Source organism: Rhodamnia argentea, chromosome 5 (genome assembly GCF_020921035.1).
Source record: "Rhodamnia argentea isolate NSW1041297 chromosome 5, ASM2092103v1, whole genome shotgun sequence".
Taxonomy (NCBI): domain Eukaryota; kingdom Viridiplantae; phylum Streptophyta; class Magnoliopsida; order Myrtales; family Myrtaceae; genus Rhodamnia; species Rhodamnia argentea.
The window spans coordinates 11,676,255-11,697,323 of record NC_063154.1 but is presented as its reverse complement, the minus strand read 5'-3'; the positions used below and the strand labels follow the sequence as shown (position 1 = coordinate 11,697,323).

General features: G+C 39.1%; 4 protein-coding genes across 4 annotated transcripts; all 4 read right to left on the bottom strand.

The window, feature by feature from the left end:
* Window positions 1–232: 232 nt before the first annotated feature.
* On the bottom strand, window positions 233–664 carry LOC125315204 (auxin-responsive protein SAUR68-like). Its single transcript, XM_048279634.1, has one exon. It carries the CDS (start codon window positions 662–664, stop codon window positions 233–235), a length of 432 nt encoding a protein of 143 aa, XP_048135591.1.
* A 1,171-nt stretch (window positions 665–1,835) lies between these two features.
* Window positions 1,836–2,325, bottom strand: LOC125315203 (auxin-responsive protein SAUR62-like). The gene is made up of 2 exons (XM_048279633.1): window positions 2,203–2,325; window positions 1,836–2,150 (listed from the first exon to the last, which is right to left on the bottom strand). The coding sequence occupies exons 1-2, from the start codon at window positions 2,323–2,325 to the stop codon at window positions 1,836–1,838; spliced, it is 438 nt and encodes a 145-aa protein (XP_048135590.1).
* Window positions 2,326–3,457: 1,132 nt separating this feature from the next.
* On the bottom strand, window positions 3,458–11,771 carry LOC115726116 (protein NRT1/ PTR FAMILY 3.1-like). The gene is made up of 5 exons (XM_030655838.2): window positions 11,470–11,771; window positions 7,822–7,951; window positions 7,101–7,185; window positions 6,805–7,022; window positions 3,458–4,021 (listed from the first exon to the last, which is right to left on the bottom strand). The coding sequence occupies exons 1-5, from the start codon at window positions 11,769–11,771 to the stop codon at window positions 3,458–3,460; spliced, it is 1,299 nt and encodes a 432-aa protein (XP_030511698.2).
* Window positions 11,772–16,428: 4,657 nt separating this feature from the next.
* Window positions 16,429–16,857, bottom strand: LOC115726118 (auxin-responsive protein SAUR68-like). The gene has a single exon (XM_030655840.2). The coding sequence runs from the start codon at window positions 16,855–16,857 to the stop codon at window positions 16,429–16,431; it is 429 nt and encodes a 142-aa protein (XP_030511700.2).
* Window positions 16,858–21,069: the final 4,212 nt, after the last annotated feature.

The window sequence follows — 21,069 nt, the reverse complement described above, 5'->3', positions numbered from 1 at the left end:
CACATTATCGCAGTACTGAAGTAGCATGTTCCTTTTTGGCTTGCCTATTCTTACGCATAACAATATCAGTACGTTCAGATTTATGTTGTCATGCATAAAGTGTCCATCTACAGATTTACAAAATACTCTTCTATATGCTAGCTCTTGCTGTACAAACTACACCACTTCCAGTTTTTATGCTGTACATACCCCACATTTTCTTCCCAATGTACAAAAATCACTTGAGTTTCAATCACTGGGCAAGAAAAGGAACTTGCTGATCCAAACATTTGTTGTGAACAGCAGCGGCAAACGAGCACGGAGTGAATGCAATAGAATTGAGCAAAGCTCTTTCTATGCCTTTGGCTATGCATCTTCGCACAAGCGATACTATGTACTCCATGGAAGCTGTATCACAGGGCATGGTGATAGGACCGTCCCCCGACAAACCAAACTCTTCTTCAGACATCATAAAGAGCGCTTGGAAGATGTTGCTATGGAGACACTGCAATGGAATAGTGAAACGGCCTCCATCAATCGTGTAGATAACAAAATGCCCCGTCTCTGGTTCTAACGATGAATGCACCTCCACATTAACTCCCGGATGCGAAATTCTTTTCCTGCCGGAAGTGGTTGGTTTTTTCCACTTCCCCGCCATCTTCATTAGTTTCTTGGGGCTCATCATGCTCACACTTCTCAATTAGATTTAGAGTATGGTGCTTCAGACAAAAGGACTATTTCTCGATCGTAGGCTATGCTTCAAACAAAATGACTTTTTCTGGACTATAGGCTACTACTGTTGCAGAGCTGAATGCAAATAAAGGAGGGACGCACTGCCTATAAATGCAAAAGCTTAAGGACAATTCCACGTAAATGTCACTTTCTCTGCCTTGTGATTTGCAATGTTTTTTATGGGAGATATAGTTCCATGAGGGAATACCATGAATAACTAGGGTAAGATCCAAGAAGGAAGTGGCGGACGATCCTTAATTTATAGTGTGGGATAACAGCAAAACGGCACCTGCATAAAAATAACAGATGAAACAGGTACTTAACCAAATCACTACCAATATGCAACCGAATGAACTTGTCTAGTCTGAAATCACAAAGATCGGGGGAGGAGAAATTAAATTAAAGTGAAAGGGTCAAAGTCAATGTGCTTCGACATTGTTATTGCCAATAACAACGTTTCTGCTATGATCTCAGGCATTTCTAGATGTTTCCTCATGTCGATTGCAAGGTATCTTTGTTTCCCTAGTAGTTGTCGACCATGCAATTAATATCTTTCTATTTGCACAGGACGGCGTCAAACGCGACCAACTCCATCTCTGTCGTATCGTTAGAACAAAACAAGAGCAAGAAAAAATGAAGTCCATCATATTCCACACCATTTGGAAAATTTATCATTATCTGCAGATATCCCCACTACTGACAAGACAACAAATGCTGCAAAGTGATTTCCAAATCCACTAGGTTGAGATACCAACCAAGCATATGCATTTTTCACAGTACTGAAGTAGCATGTCCCCTATTGCTTTTGTCTCCCCTCATATGGGACAATATCACAACATAGAATCAAAAACTTAGTGGCATGACATTGTCATTTACACAGCATGAATGTCGTTATGCGAGAATGGCACATCAGATGGTCAGATCTGGGCCTGATTACTAACCAATCAAAGTCAGCCGGATAAAGTTGAACCATGGACACATCACTTCATTATGATGTCATCCACAAAGTCAGCCGGACTTTTGGTCCTGCTAGCGCTTATTGTGGAAACTACACTTCTTTCAATTTTTATGCTACAAAAACCCTACATTTTCTCTCAAGTATATACATATCGCTGGTGTTTCCTTCACTGATCAAGGAAGGGAACTTGCTGATCCACACATTGGTATGCACAGCAGCTGGTGTTTCCTTCGCTGATCGAGAAAGGAAACTTGTTGATCCACACACTGGTATGCACAGCAGCAGCAAACGGGCTCAGAGTGAATGCAATAGAGTTGAGCAAAGCTCTCTCTATGTCTTTGGCTATGGATCTTTGGACAAGCGAAACTACGTATTTCATGGAAACTACATTAAAGAGCATGGTGATAGGACTATCCCTCGACAAACCAAACTCTTCTTCATACATCTTGAAGAGCTCTTCATCTATGTTACTGTGGAGACACTGCGAAGGAATCGTGAAATGCCTGCCATCGGTCATGTAGATGAAAAAATGCCCCTTGTCTGATGCTAATGATGAAGTCACTTTCACATCCAGAACGGGATATTCTTTTCATGCCTGAAGAGACTGGTTTTTCCCACTTCCTCAGCATCTTCATTAGCTTCTTGGGGCTCATCATGCTTATATTTCTCAAATAGATTTAGAGCATAACGCTTCAAACAAAAGGACTATTAGTGGATTGTAGGCTTGTAATACTGTCAAGATAAATGGGAATGAATAAGGGACACAATGCTTATAGATGGAAATTTTTAGGACAAACCTACGTAAATGTCACTTCCCCTGCCCTGTCATTGCAATGCTCAAACTACAAATTAATTATGGTGACGTACACTTACATGATGGAATGCAATTAGCATTGTGGTGACATAAATAACCGTGGGAAGCTCGAGGAAGAACGATCCTTAGTTTGTATTGTGAGGTAACAACAAAAGGCACCTGCATAAGAATAAATGATGAACAGGTATTTAACCAATCCTCTTCTACTGTGCAGTCCAATGATCCTGACTAGTCTGAAATCACTAAGCTCATGACAAAAGAAAACAAGTTGCAGTGAAAGGGTCCAATTTAATACCTTTCGACATTGTCATTGCCAAAACAACTTTTCTGTTGGGATCTAAGACATTTCTGGACGTTTTCCTAATGCTGATTACAAGAGTATCTCTTTGATTGCCTAGCTGTTGTTGACCAACCAATGATTATCTTTCTAGTTGCACGGGATTCCTGTGAATGCAACCGACTTTGTCTTCGTCGTCGTATCTTTGCCAATAAAACAAAAGCAAGGACAAAGAACTTCATTAAATTCCACGTCATTTGAAAACTGTTCACATCAGTCTGGGTCTGGGGATTTTATTGCTAACTAAAGAACCTTTACTTTACTGATGTTATTAAATTTTGTGACCGTGAGTTTCTTAGTTTGTCACAAGTGATAGCTCCTCGCCTTCCTTGGGATTCTTCCCCCTTGGAGAACATGCCCCCTTGCTGCAACCTTCATCCACTTGTGAACTCTCTCTAGCATATGGAAGGAACATACTCCACTTAAACCTTTCTCTATATGGATGTGTTTTCATTTGCCAGTAACTTAGTACATTGGGTTTGGTTGAAAATGTCGATCAGAGTTAGGACTTTTCGAACAATTTTTCCAATCATGAATGAACTTTTTAAATGAATAGAGTTTTGATCTATTCCATTGTTTACGTTTTACAAATCGACTTCATTATGCTTCAATTTACGTTCTTTTCTTGAGACGACACTTACTTGATATGCTTGGTGTGGACTAGCTTCCCTCCGAGGGAAATTGGGGCATCAAGCTCTTCATTCTCGTACAACAATGCAGAATCCGTGACCGTCCCTGACCTCCTCTTCCTAAACGAAGCCACGCAAACCTGCAACAACCGAGTAAACGGGCTACCCGCCGGATCCACCATCCGGTACAGCGGGTACCTGCCGATCAAAGCAACTAACGAGAGGAACATTAAGATGGTCGGGATCCTGAGACCCCATCCCCATCCGATGTTGTCCTGGATATAAACAAGCACCATCACCGACACCACTATAGACACCCCCATCACGAAGTAGTACCAATTGAAGTAGTTCCACGTCTTGGTGGACTGTTTTGGATCGGTCAGCTCGAATTGGTCTGCCCCGAAGGCGACCACGCTGGGGCGGATCCCGCCAGTCCCGAGGGCTGTGAGCAGGAGAGACGCGTAGAGGACGGCGAGCTGGCCGCCACTGGCTTCTTGGCACACTTGGTCGTCCTTGAGTAGGGGCGGCCTCAGCTGGGGGAGCACCGCGGATAGGGTCAAATAGGCCATTCCCTGTCAACAAAATAAAGGACAAACAAGTGCTCAATAATGGAATGGACGAGGTCCTACAGGGTTTTCAAATGTTTATTCGGTGAGTTCGTGTGTCTAACGAGTAGGTATCCCATAATCTAACCAGTAGAATATCTATTTAGTGGTATCCGAGGAGTTTCATAGATTTCTTACGTAAAGATTCTTACGTTGGGAAAGCAAGGATACATACGATACAAATTACTAAAAAAGTCTTAATATTCAGTCCTAAATCTTTTACAAGTGTCAATTGAATCGTCTAACCATTTTCACGTTTTGTCAATTACATTTATCAGTGCAATTTTGACCGGGAACAATTAACGTGGATGTCAGCAATCTTAGGAGGCATAGCCAACGGTAATGTGGGGAAACTTTAATAATATGTTGTTACTTTTTTCGAATTATTCATTCATTTATTCTTTTTTTTTCTTCTTTTCTTTCATTACTTTTTTTTTTTTGTATAATGGCCAGCGAGGCCCGCTTCGCCGGGCCCCGACAAGCTGCGAGTGTGGGTCGCGAGCCTCGCTCGGCCATGCCCAAATCTGGGCAAGGTGGCCTTGCCCGCAACCTTGACGGTCTAGGCGAGGCCGGGTGAGAATTTCACTGCCCTTGCGGCGACTCTCACCATTGCGAAGACCTCATCAGCCACAATTTATAAAAAAAAGAAAAAACAGAAAGAAAAGAGAAAAAAATTAAAAGGAAAAAAATTAAAAAATTAAATAAAAAACCAAAAGAATATTAAAAATTTGACCACGTCAGCTTCGGTCGTACCACGTAAGAATGCCAGCGTTCGCATCAGCATTTTTCTGAACAAAATTGATCGGATGGACATAATTGACAAAATGTGAAAAGGTTTAGAATTTAATTAGCACAATTGGTAAAAGTGCAATAAATTTAGGGGACCTTTTTGGTAATTTTCATATACACGCACCAAGATCTCCGTCGCCCAGGCTAGTCCCATCCATTTGCCATCTCTAACCACGAGAGAAGGCTACATGGATGCTCTTTTTGTACCCAACCACATCGACGGCGACGCGTCTCTCTTCTATCTAAACTCGACACCGACAGCAAAACTAGATGCCACATTAAGCTTCTCAAGACGGCCGGAGGCTCGACCTCCATGAAGTCGTTGGCCTCCAGATCTGGAGACGGGCCCTCCTCCATGGCCGCGAGACTCCGATGATGATGCCGGGGACGCGGTCAAGGCGAGCAGAGAAAGAAAACCCTAAGAGAGGATGATGAGAGCAAAGACAGATGAACGATAAAAAAGAAGGGAAAGCACCGGCAGCGGTGGTGGGCGGGTGGCTGGGACTATGACGACGACATTTACCCAGAGTGAGCAAAGCCCTAGGACTCAAATCATGCTCGTCAATCGTTGAGAAATTAAATCCACTTTTCCTTCTCTAGTTTTGTGACCATATGGTCAGAATCCTCTCTATTTTCTCTTGGTGTAATGATATGTGGATTACCTATGTGCGAGTCAACTTTAATGAATAGCGACTAAGAGTATACAATAGAAAACGCATACAAATTACGTGCAAAGCCACTTCAGCTGTGGCATATGTTGCAACAAAGTACATATGATATACGAAATTATTAGCCGCCAAGTAGTGATTTTTGCGCACACACCATCAGGAATTCTATTGTAGCAAACTTAAGGATTTGTGAGGTTCCTTCTTGCTTTTCTTCTATTTTTTTGGGCTAGCAGATTCGTCCGATTAATTACTAGAGAGGATTTACATATATCGTATACGCATAAGCTTTCAATATCAGTATGACACCCCCCCCCCACCCCCCGCGCGAACAAAAAAAAAAAAGGCTTTTGATATCAGGCTAAGTTTTACTAGATGACCCCAAGTGTATGATAAATAGAAGTGTTGCATAGAGTTTAAGGCTACTACAAACAAAAGTCATTCCTCGAATCATCTTGTTTATATTGGGAAATGTGTAAAAAAAAAAAGTCAAAAACCTATTGCATTGGTGTCCATTTAGTCTTAAACCTTTTAATTGTGCTAACTAAGTCGGTCCGGCAAATTTCAGCCGGAAATATTAACGTGGATATCGATCGTCCTATGTGGCATAACCGATATTGACATGGATATTATTTAAAATTTTAATTTATACTTCTATCTTTTTAATAATTTTTTTGTTTTTCCTTCTTTTATTCTTTTTCTTTTCTTTACTCTTTTTTCATTAAGGGCTGTCAAGTGGCGACCCTCGCCGGCATTGAGCGAGGGCTCACGACCCTTGCCCGCCACGAGAAGGGCATCGCAGCCCTCGCCTGGGTGCCAGCAAGGGTTCGTTGGTGACCTTCGTCGGCCCTCAATAAAAAAAAAGTGAGGAAAAGAAAAAGTAAAAAGAAGAAAAACAAAAAAATCATTAAAAAATTATTATATACTAAAAACTTATTTAAAAAAATTTCATGTCAATATTGGTTGTGCCACATAAGATGATTGGCGTCTACGTGAACAATTTCAGGCCAAAATTGGCCAAATGAAATGAACTAACACAAATTCAAAAGGTATAGGACTAAATTAGTTCAATTAAAAGGTTTATGAGTGAATTGACACCAATATAATAGGATTATGACTATTTTGTCACTTTTCCCTGTTTATATCACCATTGTTTAACCATTTCGTACAAAAAGAAAAGGCCATTCCTCAAACGACTTCTACTTTTTCTTCAACTTTGTCTTAGGACATACGTAATCTCGCTTGTGTTGTCTCTCTTGACAAACAAACATAGAGAAAGGGAGTGGTCGAACTTACAGCGAAATAGCTAATGGAGGCGACCGTGATGGTCCAGAAGCGCCCGGCATAGGCGTCAGCGATGAAAGCACCGATCAGTGGCGTGAAGGTGTAGGCGCCGTCAAAGTTGGTGAGGGTGTTGGCTGCTTTTGTAATCGGCATGTTGAGTTGAGTCGTCAAGTAGCTTATCATGTTCAGGTTAAAACCCACCACCGCCAGTTTATCGCAGACCTCGTTTGCTACACCGGCAAGATTAACGTAATCAGAGAAAGATTCAAGAAGAAGATGACGATGACGAGAGAGCTTGAATGACTCACCGAAAATGAAGGGCATGGTGACGATCCCTCCCTTTTTCCTTCCTCTTCCCTGGCTTCCTTCCTCCTCCATTTCTGATACCTTTTTCTACTGGTCCTATTGGGCTAAAAGTGTCTCACGTTTCATGCTCTTTATAGTGCTCTTGGTGAAGATTTGTCATGCAGTAATTAAACAGCTATGTGTGGATGAGATATCTTTTTTTATTGCCCCTTTTTGTCACGGTAGAAACGTAGCCACAATCCAAATAGGTGATAACAAAGGCTTACTTTTTTTGCTTTTCAATTTTTTTTTTTTCTTTTGGGGTGTTGTGGCCAGGTGCTAGCTAAGAATCAATGACCGAAAGAAAACTGTTTAGAAAGAGGGTGGCACGAAAAAAAAATAAGAAAGAGGATTTATGAAAGAATTATCAAAAAGATCCACAACTTATTACAATTGTGTCAATTCCATCCTAAACTAACTTTCTTTCTTTTTTTCTTGTCAATTGAGTCCTAAGCCTTTTGCATTTATGCTAATTAAGTCCACAGGCTAATTTTGACCGAAAATCACTAACATAAACGTTGGACATCCTACATGGTGCAGCTGGCACTAACATGGTTAATTTTTAATAATATTTTAAAAAATTAAATTTTTATTTCTCTTTTATTTCTCTTTCCTTTTTTCTCACCTTTCTTCTTCCTCTAGCCGGTTTTCGGAGCTTAGCGACCGACCTCTAACGAAGCTTACCCCCTTGCCACTAGCAAGGGCGAGCCTCAACCTCACCCAACAATGGACGGGGCGAGCAGTCAATGAGGTCACCCATCTTTGACCATCAAAACGTTCTAGTAAATGGATGATTGGGTAGTGAAGACTGAACCTGTCAAAATGAGCCATAAACCCATATATGATAGGCTACATTGTTTTATGGGTTAGTTATAATCATTAAATGGGCTTAAACACAATGATTGTCAAATGGGCCCTAAAAGTAACAAATGGATTTACAACTTACTTATTCACAATCTACCCGTATAACTCTCTCTTCATTCTCTCTCGCCCTTACTCGATCTCGCGTTCATTCCCCTCAATTTGGACAGGAGCATTTCTCGATTTAATTAAATATGAAAGTATTTTAGGAATATGAATCGGATCGAGTATAAATTGGATATAAGTCGGATCAAGTATGAATCACTAGATTTGCATTGAAATTGCATCGTAAATGGGTAAAATGGATCTACTTGAGTCGAATCATTTGTGGCCCAATCCAAACCAAATTTGACCCACCCATTAGACAGATCTAGTGAAGACCCATAGGAAAAAAAGCCCTCCCCAAAAACTGGTTGGCACCCCCTTCCACAAGCCCTTAGATATCTTCCTATTTTTAGATGCCACTAGGGGGTTCGTTTTCACCATATTATTAATGAAAAGTTGATGTTCTAGATCAAATACACATATTGGTAGCCTTAGATTATTTCGTCATCTTCAAAATATTACAACGAATTTTCTCAATAGTATACATATGCAATAATATCCGGACCATTCCTTCTAGCCTCAGACTTTTTCTTTTTCTGGAAATTTGCTAGTGCAGATAATTTCTGTGGTAGGTGAATACGTTGTTGAATAATAATTTATCGCTTACTCAATGCAAAAGTTTATCTTTCTTCTCGTCTGTTCACACAGGGAGGCTCTTGTGCTCTCGCATTTTATTCAAATTTCTTTTTTTTTTTTTTGGCCAATTCTTTCCCTGTACGACTCATTTAGGTAACAGGGTCCATCCTCAATGGTCATATTAAAGGTCATTCATGGCGACACGCACATGTTATGAAGATCATTATAGACTTTCTGGTAAGCGTATTAATCTCCACAACTTACATGGATCAGCTTTTCCCCATGTATTTTTTTCAATGTCCGAAGCCAGAGCAAGTGGATTCGTCGAAACGTCGCCATCCTATACATTGCCTAGACTCCAAACTAGAGAAAACATAGCATCGTCGTCTTGTTAACGTATATATGGCTTTCTAGGATTCCATATGTTGTAGGCCTGCAAATTTTGCCTGTTTGGCTACATGGCGCTGTTCTTGAACAAACATGAGTTCTGAGAGTAGAACATTGGTCTTGATCTGTGGGTTCATTGAGTTCTGAACACATTTATAAGATTGACGGGGCAGATGACGCAAACCCGATTCGAACATCAAAACCACCAAGACCGTTAACAGATCACAGAGTTTGATAGCGCTTGTCTCAGCTTGAAAGGCGCTTTGTCTCCATTGTTTTGTAGTTTTTACACGAATGCCACCTTCTATCTTCCTTTGTCTTTGGCTGGTCGGATCTTCAAATCACGTGTCTCATCTCTTTTATTTATTTGAAGTCCTTAATGATGAGAAACAACATCAATGTGAGTTCGAAGAGTGTTTGGTCGGCCACATTCGCCACATAGAATGTGTCGACCTCAGTCCATTCAGTCTATCTCCACCTTTAGGGTCACTATTTTGTCATTTATTAGCAAGAGCAAGTGGGCTTGGTTTTGGTTGGATGGGATCATCAAGAGGACTGATCATTCCAAGTCCAATCAAAGTTGAATTGAGATGTGATGATACGAAAAAATGACGGACTCTAGGTTGATATTGTCACGCCTCAATCCTCGAGCATGCGGCATCCCTGGCTTCTTGTCCCTCGGGTTAAAAGGATAGTATCCCAGGCACGCTACCAACCCTTGATATTAATTACGCATGCGGAAACGTATAGTACTCCCGGACAATAATATAAGATAGAGATAGGCAAGTAGGAAAACTCATTAATTCAAAAATATGATTTTATTTATAGTCACATCAAAGGAACTTGTTGTTCCACACATTTGGTATAAATAGCATAAGCGAACGAGCACGGAGTAAATGCAATACAGTTTGTAATAAATAGACTCAAGGTTTGAGAATGAGTTTCGCTTATCCTTAACTCTAGGATAGCATTTGTATTTATAGAGTTTTCCTAGAATGGCTAATTCAAAGTATTTTGAATTTTGAATTAGTCCGTTACAATATTAACTACAAATGTTACAATATTAACTATAAACATTACAGTATTAACTATAAAATAATTTTGAATTGTTCGTTATATATTAACTACATTCCTTAACAGGCCCTCGCAAGTTGAAGGGGGTCTTCCGGATGATCTTCAACTTGGATTTGAGCACATCATGGCGACAACGTGTAAGAGGCTTGGTGAAGATATCCACTATTTAATCATGTGTGGATATGAAACGAACCTCAAGTTTGCGTTGTGACACTAAATGACGGACAAAGTGAAAATCTACCTCGACACTAAATTGGATTCACCGTAAGATACGTCGCCCCTAGGTTGTCGCACCAAAGAATAGGGGGTTTTGATTGAGAGATGCCCAATTCTTGTAACAAAGATTGTAGCCATACCACTTTTGCCATGGCATTTGCCAATGGCCGATACTCGGATTTGATTGAGGAACGTGCAATGGTATATTGCTTCTTAACCGACCAAGAAATCAGATTTTGGCCCATATAAATTGCATAACCTCCTGTTGATCGTATATCGGTGGGGCAACCTGCCCGGTCTGCATCACTATATGCACAGAGTTACGTAGAAGATTGAGAACCGATAAGCAGTCCATGCGAAATGGTTTCCTTTAAATAGCGTAGGATGCCTTTCACCGCACTCCAATGATCTTTTATTAGTTCTTTCAAGAACTGGCGGACTTTATTTACCGCATAGGAGATATTTGGCCGAGTGAGGGTGGCATACTGAAGAGCTCCTACGGTGCTCCTATATAAAATGGCATCTTCAAGTGGCTTACCTTGATTGATTAAACTAGTATTTGTAGCCATGGGTGTGTGAACCGGTTTAACACAGTCCATTCTAGTTATGTAGAGGAGATTTGTAACATACTTTTGTTGTAACAAGAGCAGCCCAGATGGATGTTTGAGCACCTCAATTCCCAGGAAATAATTGAGGTCACCCAAGTCCCGTACGAAGAACTCTTTGTTCAAGCGTTCGATAGTGCCTTGAATAAATGTCGGGTTTGATCCTGTAATAACTCTTTGCTTTGATACCACGTAAGAAATAGACTCAAGGTTTGAGAACGAGTTTCGCTTGTCCTTAACTCTAGGATAGCATTTGTATTTATAGAGTTTTCCTAGAATGACTAATTCAAAGTATTTTGAATTTTGAATTAGTCCGTTACAATATTAACTATAGAATATAATTACATTAATGGATTAATTCAAAATTAGTTCATTACAATATTAACTACAAACGTTACAGTATTACCTATAGAATAATTTTGAATTATCCGTTACATTTTAACTACATTCCTTAACACAATTGAGCAAAGCTTTTTCTATGTCTTTGGCTACACCTCTCTGCACAAACGATACTATGTACTCCATGGAAGCAGCATCACGGGGCATGGTGATAGGGCCGTCCCCGGACAAACCAAACTCTTCTTTAGACATCTTGAAGAGCTCTTGGAAGATGTTGCTACGGAAACACTGCAAAGGAATAGTGAAATGCCCTCCATCGGACTCGTAGATGACAAAATGCCCCTTCTCTGGTGCTAATGATGAATTCACCTCCACATTATCTCCCGGATGCGAAATTCTTTTCCTGCCGGAAGCTGGTTTTTCCCACTTCCTTGCCATCTTCATTAGCCTCTTGGGGCTCATCACGCTCATGCTTCTCAATTAGATTTTGAGTATAAAGCTTGAAACAAAAGGACTTCTCCTGGATGGTAGGCTATGATTCAAGCAAAAGGACTATTTCCGGAATGTATGCTATTACTGCTGCAGAGCTGAATGCAAACGAAGGAGGGAGATACTACTTGTAAATGCAAAAGCTTAAAGACAATCCCGTGTAAATGTCACTTTCCCTGCCTTGTGATATGCAATGTAATTATTTAATAACTATATAGTTCCACAAGGGAATATTATTACCAATGCGGTGACATAAATAACTAAGGTAAGCTTCAAGAAGAATGAAGGAGACGATCCTTAGTTTGTAGTGTGGGATAACAGCAAAAGGGCACCCGCATAAGAATAATAGATGATACAGGTATTTAACCGACTCACTTCCAATATGCAACCAAAAGAACTTGTCTAGTCTGAAATCACAAAGCTCGTGGGAGAAGAAAACAAATCAAAGTCGAAGGGTCAAAGTCAATATGCTTCGACATTGTTATTGCCAATGACAACATTTCTATCAGTATCTAAGACATTTTTGGACGTTTTTTTCATGTCGAATACAAGGTATCTCTTTGTTTCCGTAGTTGTGTCGACCGAGCAATGAGTATCTTCTATTTTCACAGCATTACATCTAACGCAACCAATCCAACTCCATCCCCGACGTCATGTCCTTTCCAACAAAACAAATGCAAAAGAAAAAAAAACTCCATCACACCTCCACACTATTTGGAAGATTTTCCTCATCGGTTGGGGTTGAGGATTTCATTCCTAAAGCACCTTTAGTTTCCGATGGTATAAAATTTCATGACCCTTTGTTTATTAGTTCGTCAAAAATGACAGCCCCTCGCCCGCCTTGGGTTCTTTCCCTTTGGAGAACATATCCTTTTGTCGAGTCACGGATCCATATGACAAAATGGGAAGTTAAGCAATTGGGTAGTAGTAGACATGGCCACATTGGAATCGGGGCCCAGAATCAGCCCGGAACCAGCCCGTTGACCGGGCTCACGGTTCCGACCCGTTTATTATATTAATAAAAAAGGCCCCGGACCTCGATGGCCCGATGGCGCAAAGAGCCGTGGGCTCTTTGCCCCCTGGCGGGCCTGGCCCACCCCCAACACCCCCCCGGCCCACCCCCCGGCCCCAAAAAAAAAGAGTAACGGCCCAAAGAGCTGTTGCACTTGCAGTCTGCAATTGCAACCCGCAACGGCCAATTTGGTCGTTGCTTCTTAAAAAAAAATTGATTTGTTTTTAATTCTTCTCTATAAATATATATCATCTCCCTTTCATTTTTCTCACAAATCCTCTCAACAATTCTCTCAAATTCTCTCAATCCTGCCTCAATTTTCTCTCAATCGGATTTCCGATCAATTCTCCAAAAATGGCAAGTGGTAGTAGAAATCTTGGAAAGGGCAAGATGACTATGGGAGATTCCAAGTATCCCATTCCTAAATATGATTCTCGTGAGTATGCATGTTGGGAAGACAACGATAATAATATCAACGTTGTTCCGATTTCGAACGTCGAGCACATCCCAACACAAGAAAGTCTTCATCCTCCTACTCGTGTCGAAGAAACATCGACGGCAAATGAGCCGAAACAGAAGGGCCGAGATAATACATCCGACTTGTTGCTGCACTTTGATAAGGTATGTGATGAAGGCGAAGGTAAGTATAATATAAATTATAAATATTATTCACAAACATACAAATTTACAAAAGGAGATGGCTATGGAACATTCCGTTGGCATCCGCCGAAAAAACATCCAATGCAAGCGAGGATCGACACTACGCAACAACAAATTTCCGGGTACGCCAATCCTAATCCTCATCCTTTATTCCTTTACACTGATGCACTTTATAAACAAACATTAGCTGAATATGTTGCCCTTGATCATGTTTTGTTTACTATTGGTGAAAATTTTAATTTGAAATATTTGATAAATACTGTGTTGGTTCCGCAAGTACCGACTATTCCAAAAAATACTCTTAAATGCAAACTTTTTCATCTTTATAAAAAAGGAAAAAAAATCTTTAGCAAAATTTTTTGCGAAATTCAATGGACGTGTACATTTAGATAGCGATATTTGTAGTGATCCTTGGCAAATTCATTCTTATATGGGTGTCACGTGTCATTAGATAGGTGACGACCGGACTATTCAAAAAAGACTTATTATATTTCGAGTTTTTGATGAAAAACATTCGGCTCATAATATTTATAGAATAATTAGGCAAGTTTTAGAATAATATAATTTGATAAATAAAGTATTTTCAATTGGTTTTGATAATGCCGCCGCAAATACCGCTTCCATCCCCGAATTAGAAAATATTTGCAAACCCTCTTTTGGTGGACAATTTTTTCACATTAGATGTGCTTGCCATGTTTTAAATTTATGTGTATAAGATGGTTTACGAACTCTTGACACTTCTCTCGCTCCAATAATGGGTGTAATTAAATTTTTATGGAGTCATGCCCATTTTATGAAAGCATGGGGAAAATTTTGTAAACAACATCGGAGAAGGGCAAAAAAGTTTCCAAAAGATATTTCGACTCGTTGGAATTCTACCTACGAGTTGTTTCGTCAAACTTTTGATTACAAAGATTTATTATGTATGTTTATTTTACAAAATATTCCCGAAATTACTTTACTTCCACAACACTGGGACGTTTGTAAAAAAAATTTAGATTTTTTGAAAATTTTTAATGATGCTACTAATACTTTATCTAGTATTTATTATCCTACTACGCATTTATTTTTAATAGAGTGTGTTAATATTGGTAGCGTTTTTAGTGAATATGAAAAAGATACTGAATTAGATCGAACTATTTTAGTAATGCGAGAAAAATGGTTGAATTATTATTTCCAAATTCCTCTTGTCTATTTAGTTGGTATTAGTTTTTATCCACGTATTAAATTAGATGGTTTACTAGATTATTTGAATGTGTATTATCATGATTGTTTACATTTAAAAGATTCAATAGATATTTCAAATATACAAGGATATGTTAAAGAATCTATAATGGTATTATATGAAGAATTTTGTAGTAGATATGGTTTAAGAGATTCTAGATCTTTACAATCTATCGCCTCATGTAGCGAAGCTAGTAGTTCACTTAGTAGAGGATATAATATGCTCAAGAGTAGGCAAAAAAAAAAAATAAAAAAGGGCAACATGTAGTATTTCTGAATTAGAAAAATATTTAACTACTCAATTTGAGTTTCGTGATGCAAAACATAGTACAGATTTCGAAATCCTAAAGTGGTGGAAGAGTCACCAAATCGATTACCCAGTTCTCGTCATCATCGCTCGCGAGATATTAGCAACTCATTCTTCAACAGTTGCAATTGAACAAGCATTTAGTGCTGGAGGATTAGTTTTGGACTCTCGCCGTTCAAGATTAAGCACGGAGTCTGTGGAAGTTCAAGCTTGTGTCGACGATTGGACGAAGGCTAAATATCGATACCAAGAGCTGGATCGAGAACACGAATTTTTTAGTGAGGATTATGGAGACACCACCGCCACGGGTACCACAACGGGTAGCAATGATTGACGATGAGGTAAGTTGGGGTTATCAAAGGTAAAAGAACTACATGGGTTTTGATTCTTCTATCCCCAAGAAGATATGTAGGCACTTAATGATAATTCATTAAATTCAAGCCCATTCCTCCTCTCTCTCTCTTTTTCCCATATTTTATTACAATGTACAATTTGATTATAATTTATAATTTATAATTTATTATGTTTATTTTATTATTTTTTATTTTAAAAATTAAAATTAAAAAACAAAACCGGAATCCGCCCGAGAACCGGCCCGAAACCGCCAGTTCCAAACCGGAACCGGAACCGGCCCGGGAACCGCCCGGTTCTTGAACCGGAACCGACGGTTCCGGTGAACCAGCCATGTCTAGGTAGTAGTACATGAACAGTTCTTCAAGTTCCTTTACCATGATTTGGTTAGTTTGTATTGAGGTTTCCACTGGAAACGACTTGTTTAATTAAGGCTGTCGTTAACAAAGAGAAGCGAGGATTGAGTTTCTTTAGTATATGGAGAGCACTCTTGACATGTTGTGCCAAAGGAGAGAATTTATAATTAATCCCATAATTCATTTTTGGGTATGCTGAGACATAGTCCACACTGGAATACTCAACTGACGGATCACACATTTCAAGTCCAAAACAACGTTAGACACAAGTCTTGTTAAGTAGTAGAGTTATTTATAGCACATTGGCGACCAAGACCTTGCAATCTAGGAGCTCTCAACTATTATTTTTCGTTTTTGGTTTGAAGATGTAGGTATTATAGAGCAAATGAAATACGGCAGCTTAGGGGCATCTCCAGCATTATAAATAGGTATTCCCACTACCAACAAGACAACAAATGCTGCAAAATGATTATCAAGTCCATCAGGTTGAGATTACCAACCAAATAATATGCAAATACATTTTCACCGTACTGAAGTAGCACATTCCTTTTTGGTTTGTCCATTCTTACACGTAACATTGTCAATGCATATACAGATTTATCATGTACAGCATAAAGTGTCCTTGTACAGATTTACAAGATACTCTTCTATCTGCTACATCTTGTTGTATAAACTATACTACATCCAATTTTTATGTTGTACAAACCCCAAAGTCTTGTGTTTCCTTCACTAGCCAAGAGAAGGAACTTGCTGAACCACACATTTGGTATGAACAGCAGCAGCCAACGAGCACGGAGTGAACGCAACACAATTGAGCAAAGCTTTTTCTATGTCTATGGCTATGCATCTCCGCACTAACAAGACTATGTACTCCATGGAAGCTGCATCACAGGGCACAATGATAGGACCGTCCCCTGACAAACCAAACTCTTGTTCAGACATCTTGAAGAGCTCTTGGAAGATATTGCTATGGAGACAATGCAAAGGAATAGTGAAACGCCCACCATCGGCCGTGTAGATGACAAAATGCCCCTTCTCTGGTGCTAATGATGAATTCACCTCCACATTATCTCCCGGATGCGAAATTCTTTTCCTGCCGGAAGATGCTAGTTTTTCCCACTTCCTTGCAATCTTCATTAGCTTCTTGGGGCTCATCATGCTTACACTTCTCAATTAGATTTAGAGTATAATGCCTCAAACAAATGGACTTTTCCTGGATTGTAGGCTATTGCTGCTACAGAGCTGAATGCAAATGAAGGAGAGGCACACTGCTTATAAATGCAAAAGCTTAAGGAAAATTCCATGTAAATATCACTTTCTCTACCTAGTGATTTGCAATGCTATAGTTATGTTTTTATTTACGGAGACACATAGTTCCACAAGGGAATATCACGAATAACTAGGGTAAGATCCAAGAGGCTAGGAGGGGACGATACTTAGTTTGTAGTGTGGGATAACAGCAAAAGGGCACCTGCATAAAAATAACGGGTGAAACAGATATTTAACTGATTCACTTCCAATATGCAACCAAACGAACTTGCCTAGTCTGAAAACACTAAGCTCGTGGGATAGGAAAACAAATTAAAGCCAAAGGGACAAAGTCAATATGCTTCGACATTGTTATTGCCAATAACAACGCTTCTGTTAGGATCTAACCTGGACATTTTCCTCATGTTGATTACAAAATATCTTTTTGTTTCCCTAGTTGTTGTCGACCGAGAACTTAGTATCTTTCTATATGCATAGGATTGCGTTAAAAACAACCAACTGCATCTTCGTCCTCAACTCCTTCCCAACAAAACAAAAGGCAAGAAGAAAAGAACTCCATCATATTCCACACCATTTGGAAAATTTTCCACATCAGTTGGGGTTGGGATTCCATTGCTAAAGTAGCTTTTACTTTCTGATTTTATTAAAGTTCATGACCCTTTATTTATTATTTCGTCACAAATGATTGCTGGTCGCCTGCCTTGGGATTCTTTCCCTTTGGAGAACATCTTCTTCTATCATGTCTTGTCACATATCACAGAATGGGAAGTTAAGCAATTGGGTCGTTTTATATGAACCCTTCTTGAAATTCCTTTACCTTGTTTTGGTTAGTTTGTCTTGAGGTTTCCATTAGAAAAGACTTGTTTAATTAAGGCCGCCATTAATAATAATAAAAAAAGGATTGAGTTTACATAGTAAGGAGTACACTTAGACAGATTGTGCCGAAGCAGAGAATTGATAATTCATTCCATAATGCATTTTCGGATATGCTAAGACATAGTCCATACTAAAATATTCCAATGACATCACATATTTCAAGTCTAAATCAACGTTAGACACAATTATTAACTATTAGAGTTATTTATAGCACATTGGCGACGAAGACGTTGCAAACTTGGAGCTCTCAACTATTCTAGAAGGCTTTAAAGAACTAATGGGAACCAAATACAATTTCTATGTTCATATTGTTATTGTTCGAAAACTGTCATCTCGAGGTTTGAACTATTTCTTCTGTCTCTCATCTACAAACACAGCTTTTTAACTCAAGAGAGGCCAAATTCTGATTCATGAGTTCGTGTCAACTTTTTAAGTATAAGGATGACATTTGGATCAAATTTCTTAGCAAAATGTCACAAAATGCAATTGCACATCTGAAGACAACTAGAAGTTGCATACTATCCCTTTCTTGTAACACATCCGGGATGTGTATTAAGACCTTAATTGGCTAAAGGGATGGGCCATAATTATTATGGAGAACCCGCATGGCCCAACGATCTTTTATATATTTTTCCAGTAGTAATCTTAGGTACTATTGCGTGTAATGTAGGCTTAGCGGTTCTAGAACCATCAATGATTGGTGAACCCGTGGAACCATTTGCAACTCCTTTGGAAATATTATCTGAATGGCATTTCTTTCTCCGTATTTCAAATAATTCATACAGTACATAATAAGTTATTGGGTGTTCTTATAATGGTTCAGTACCTACGGGATTATTAACGGTACCTTTTTTGGAGAATGTTAATAAATTTCACTTTTTTTTATTTTTTTCTTTTATTAATGAGAATTACTGATAAAAATAATTAAATATAATAGGGCAAAAGGATACCTCACATGCCAACATTTGTGTACGGCACTCACTTTAGTATCAATTTTTTTGAATCACTTAAGCGCTAATTTTTAAAAACAATGATCATTTAAGTGCCAACTCCGATGAGGTGGCTGAAATTTCTCGCCGTTAACACTAAAGTGATAAGTTTTTCTCCGATTTGACACTAAAGTAGTCATTTTTTTGGATCATTTAAGTGTCAATTTTTTGAAACACGATTATTGAAGTGCCAACTCCAGTAAGATCGCCAAAACTTCTCGCCGTTGGCACTAAAGTGGTTTTTCTCCGATTTGGCATTTAAGTGATCCCAAAAAAAATATTGGCACCAAAGTGAGTGTCGTACACAAATATTTGCACTTGAGGTGTCTTTATGCTGATATAATAGCTTTGACCTTGTCAACAGATAGTGAGAGGAACGAAATCTGGATAAATACCAATAGTCCAGCAAAGAAATAGTACAACTTACTTTGATTAGACTGCTGCATATTTCAATCAATCACAATCATTATCTTACTCATATGAAGAACTGTACATGCAGAAATACTTACTACTCTTGCCCTTGACAATCCCTCGGTTAAATAGACACAATCTTCAGGCCCCCCACTACCGACAAGAAAATAAATGCTGCAAAGTCATTACCAAAGCCACCAAGTTGAGATTACCAATGAATTTCTAACCAAAAAAAAAAAAAAATTACCAACCAATTAATATGCAAATACATTTTCATGGTATTAAAGTAGCACGTTCCTTTTCGATTTGTCTATTCTTACACATAATTGTCAAGATTTTGTGGTACTATTATTGACACCTAAATTTTGGCTAAACATTTAGAATTAATCTAATGAAATAATTAGGGATTAACCTTAGTCCTCATAAAAAATATTTAATTTTTCATTTATATTAATTTAATTTTGGCATGTATTTACATTTGCATTTAATCAAACTGGCAGCGGAAACGGATTTGAAACTAACATGGTCTGGGCTAGAACTTAATGGAGGCCAGCATAAGGGCTAGATGTGGCTGAAAATCATGAAGCCTTTAAGGCCTATTTGAAGCTTAATTCATCCCATTAAAGATCATTAATTAAAAGGCTTCTAATTAAAGCTTGATTAATTAAGGAAAAGGCCTAACTAAACCCAGAAAAGAACATATGAGCCCATAAGCAAAGCTACAGGCCAGCCAAGCCCACTTAATGGGATGGCAGGTAGGCCAAATTGGACTTAATTGGAAAGAAATACTTCTGTAGCGACTAAATTGCAATTATCTCAAATTTGGGGGACTGTTTTACAAATAACCAAAAATAGCGTGAAATCCTAGAAAAGTCTATTTAAGCGCGCTTAAGCTCATTATTCTAGGTCGGCAATTCAATTCACAGCAAATCACTTGAGAAACACACTCAAGAGAGAGGGAGAGAGTTCAACCAAGACCTCACCCTTCGTCGACCGAGACTCCGGTGCCGCCGTCCTTGCCAAGATACTATTGGTGTTGTTGTTGCCGCCCCACTATCATCTGCATCCCCACGACAATCCCTAAAGTTTCCATGACCTCTGACGCTGCACAGTAGCCAACGCCGTGCGAACGAACCCCGACGGATTACAAAACAGGGCACTATGCCCTGATAAAATTGATAGATGGCCAACTTATTTCAAGTAAAGACGAGTGATAAATAAAAAGTATAGTAATTGGTACCATTCACGAAGTAATAACACGGTTAATTATATTGTCTTCGAGAAAACAAGTCAAGAAGCGATTCCGCGAGGAAAAACCATGTTTGCCGATAACAAAAGGGAAATAGAAGTCGATGCAAATCCATTTCCTCATATGATTGCCATGGTGGTGGCCAGGGTCAAAGGAAAACCGTCCCAAAAGAATCTATGCCAAAATTATCGACAGAGTATTGAGGCAGGTGCTTTATCATAAAACCAAAGGAAAGAAGAAGGTTGAGGGGCAACTTGGGCCGAGCAAGTGTTACCATTCTACATCAATTGGTGAGAGTCATCGGTCAAGTGTCTTTGACAAGGTCAGTTTCCCAAAGAAAGTCTTGGAAACTAGAAAATCCCTAAAGCAACAATATGAAGAGGAAAACCTTAATGCGAGAACGTTGGTCAGCATAGTGGAATATACGACTATTATGCCACCGTGAAATTACCAAAAAAATCTTAGACTTATTGCAAATGTACCAATTCAGTCATAAACCTTTTTTTTTTTTTTGCCAGTTGAGTTCTAAACCTTTTGTAATTGTGCAAATTTAGTCCACTTTGCCGGCCGACGCCG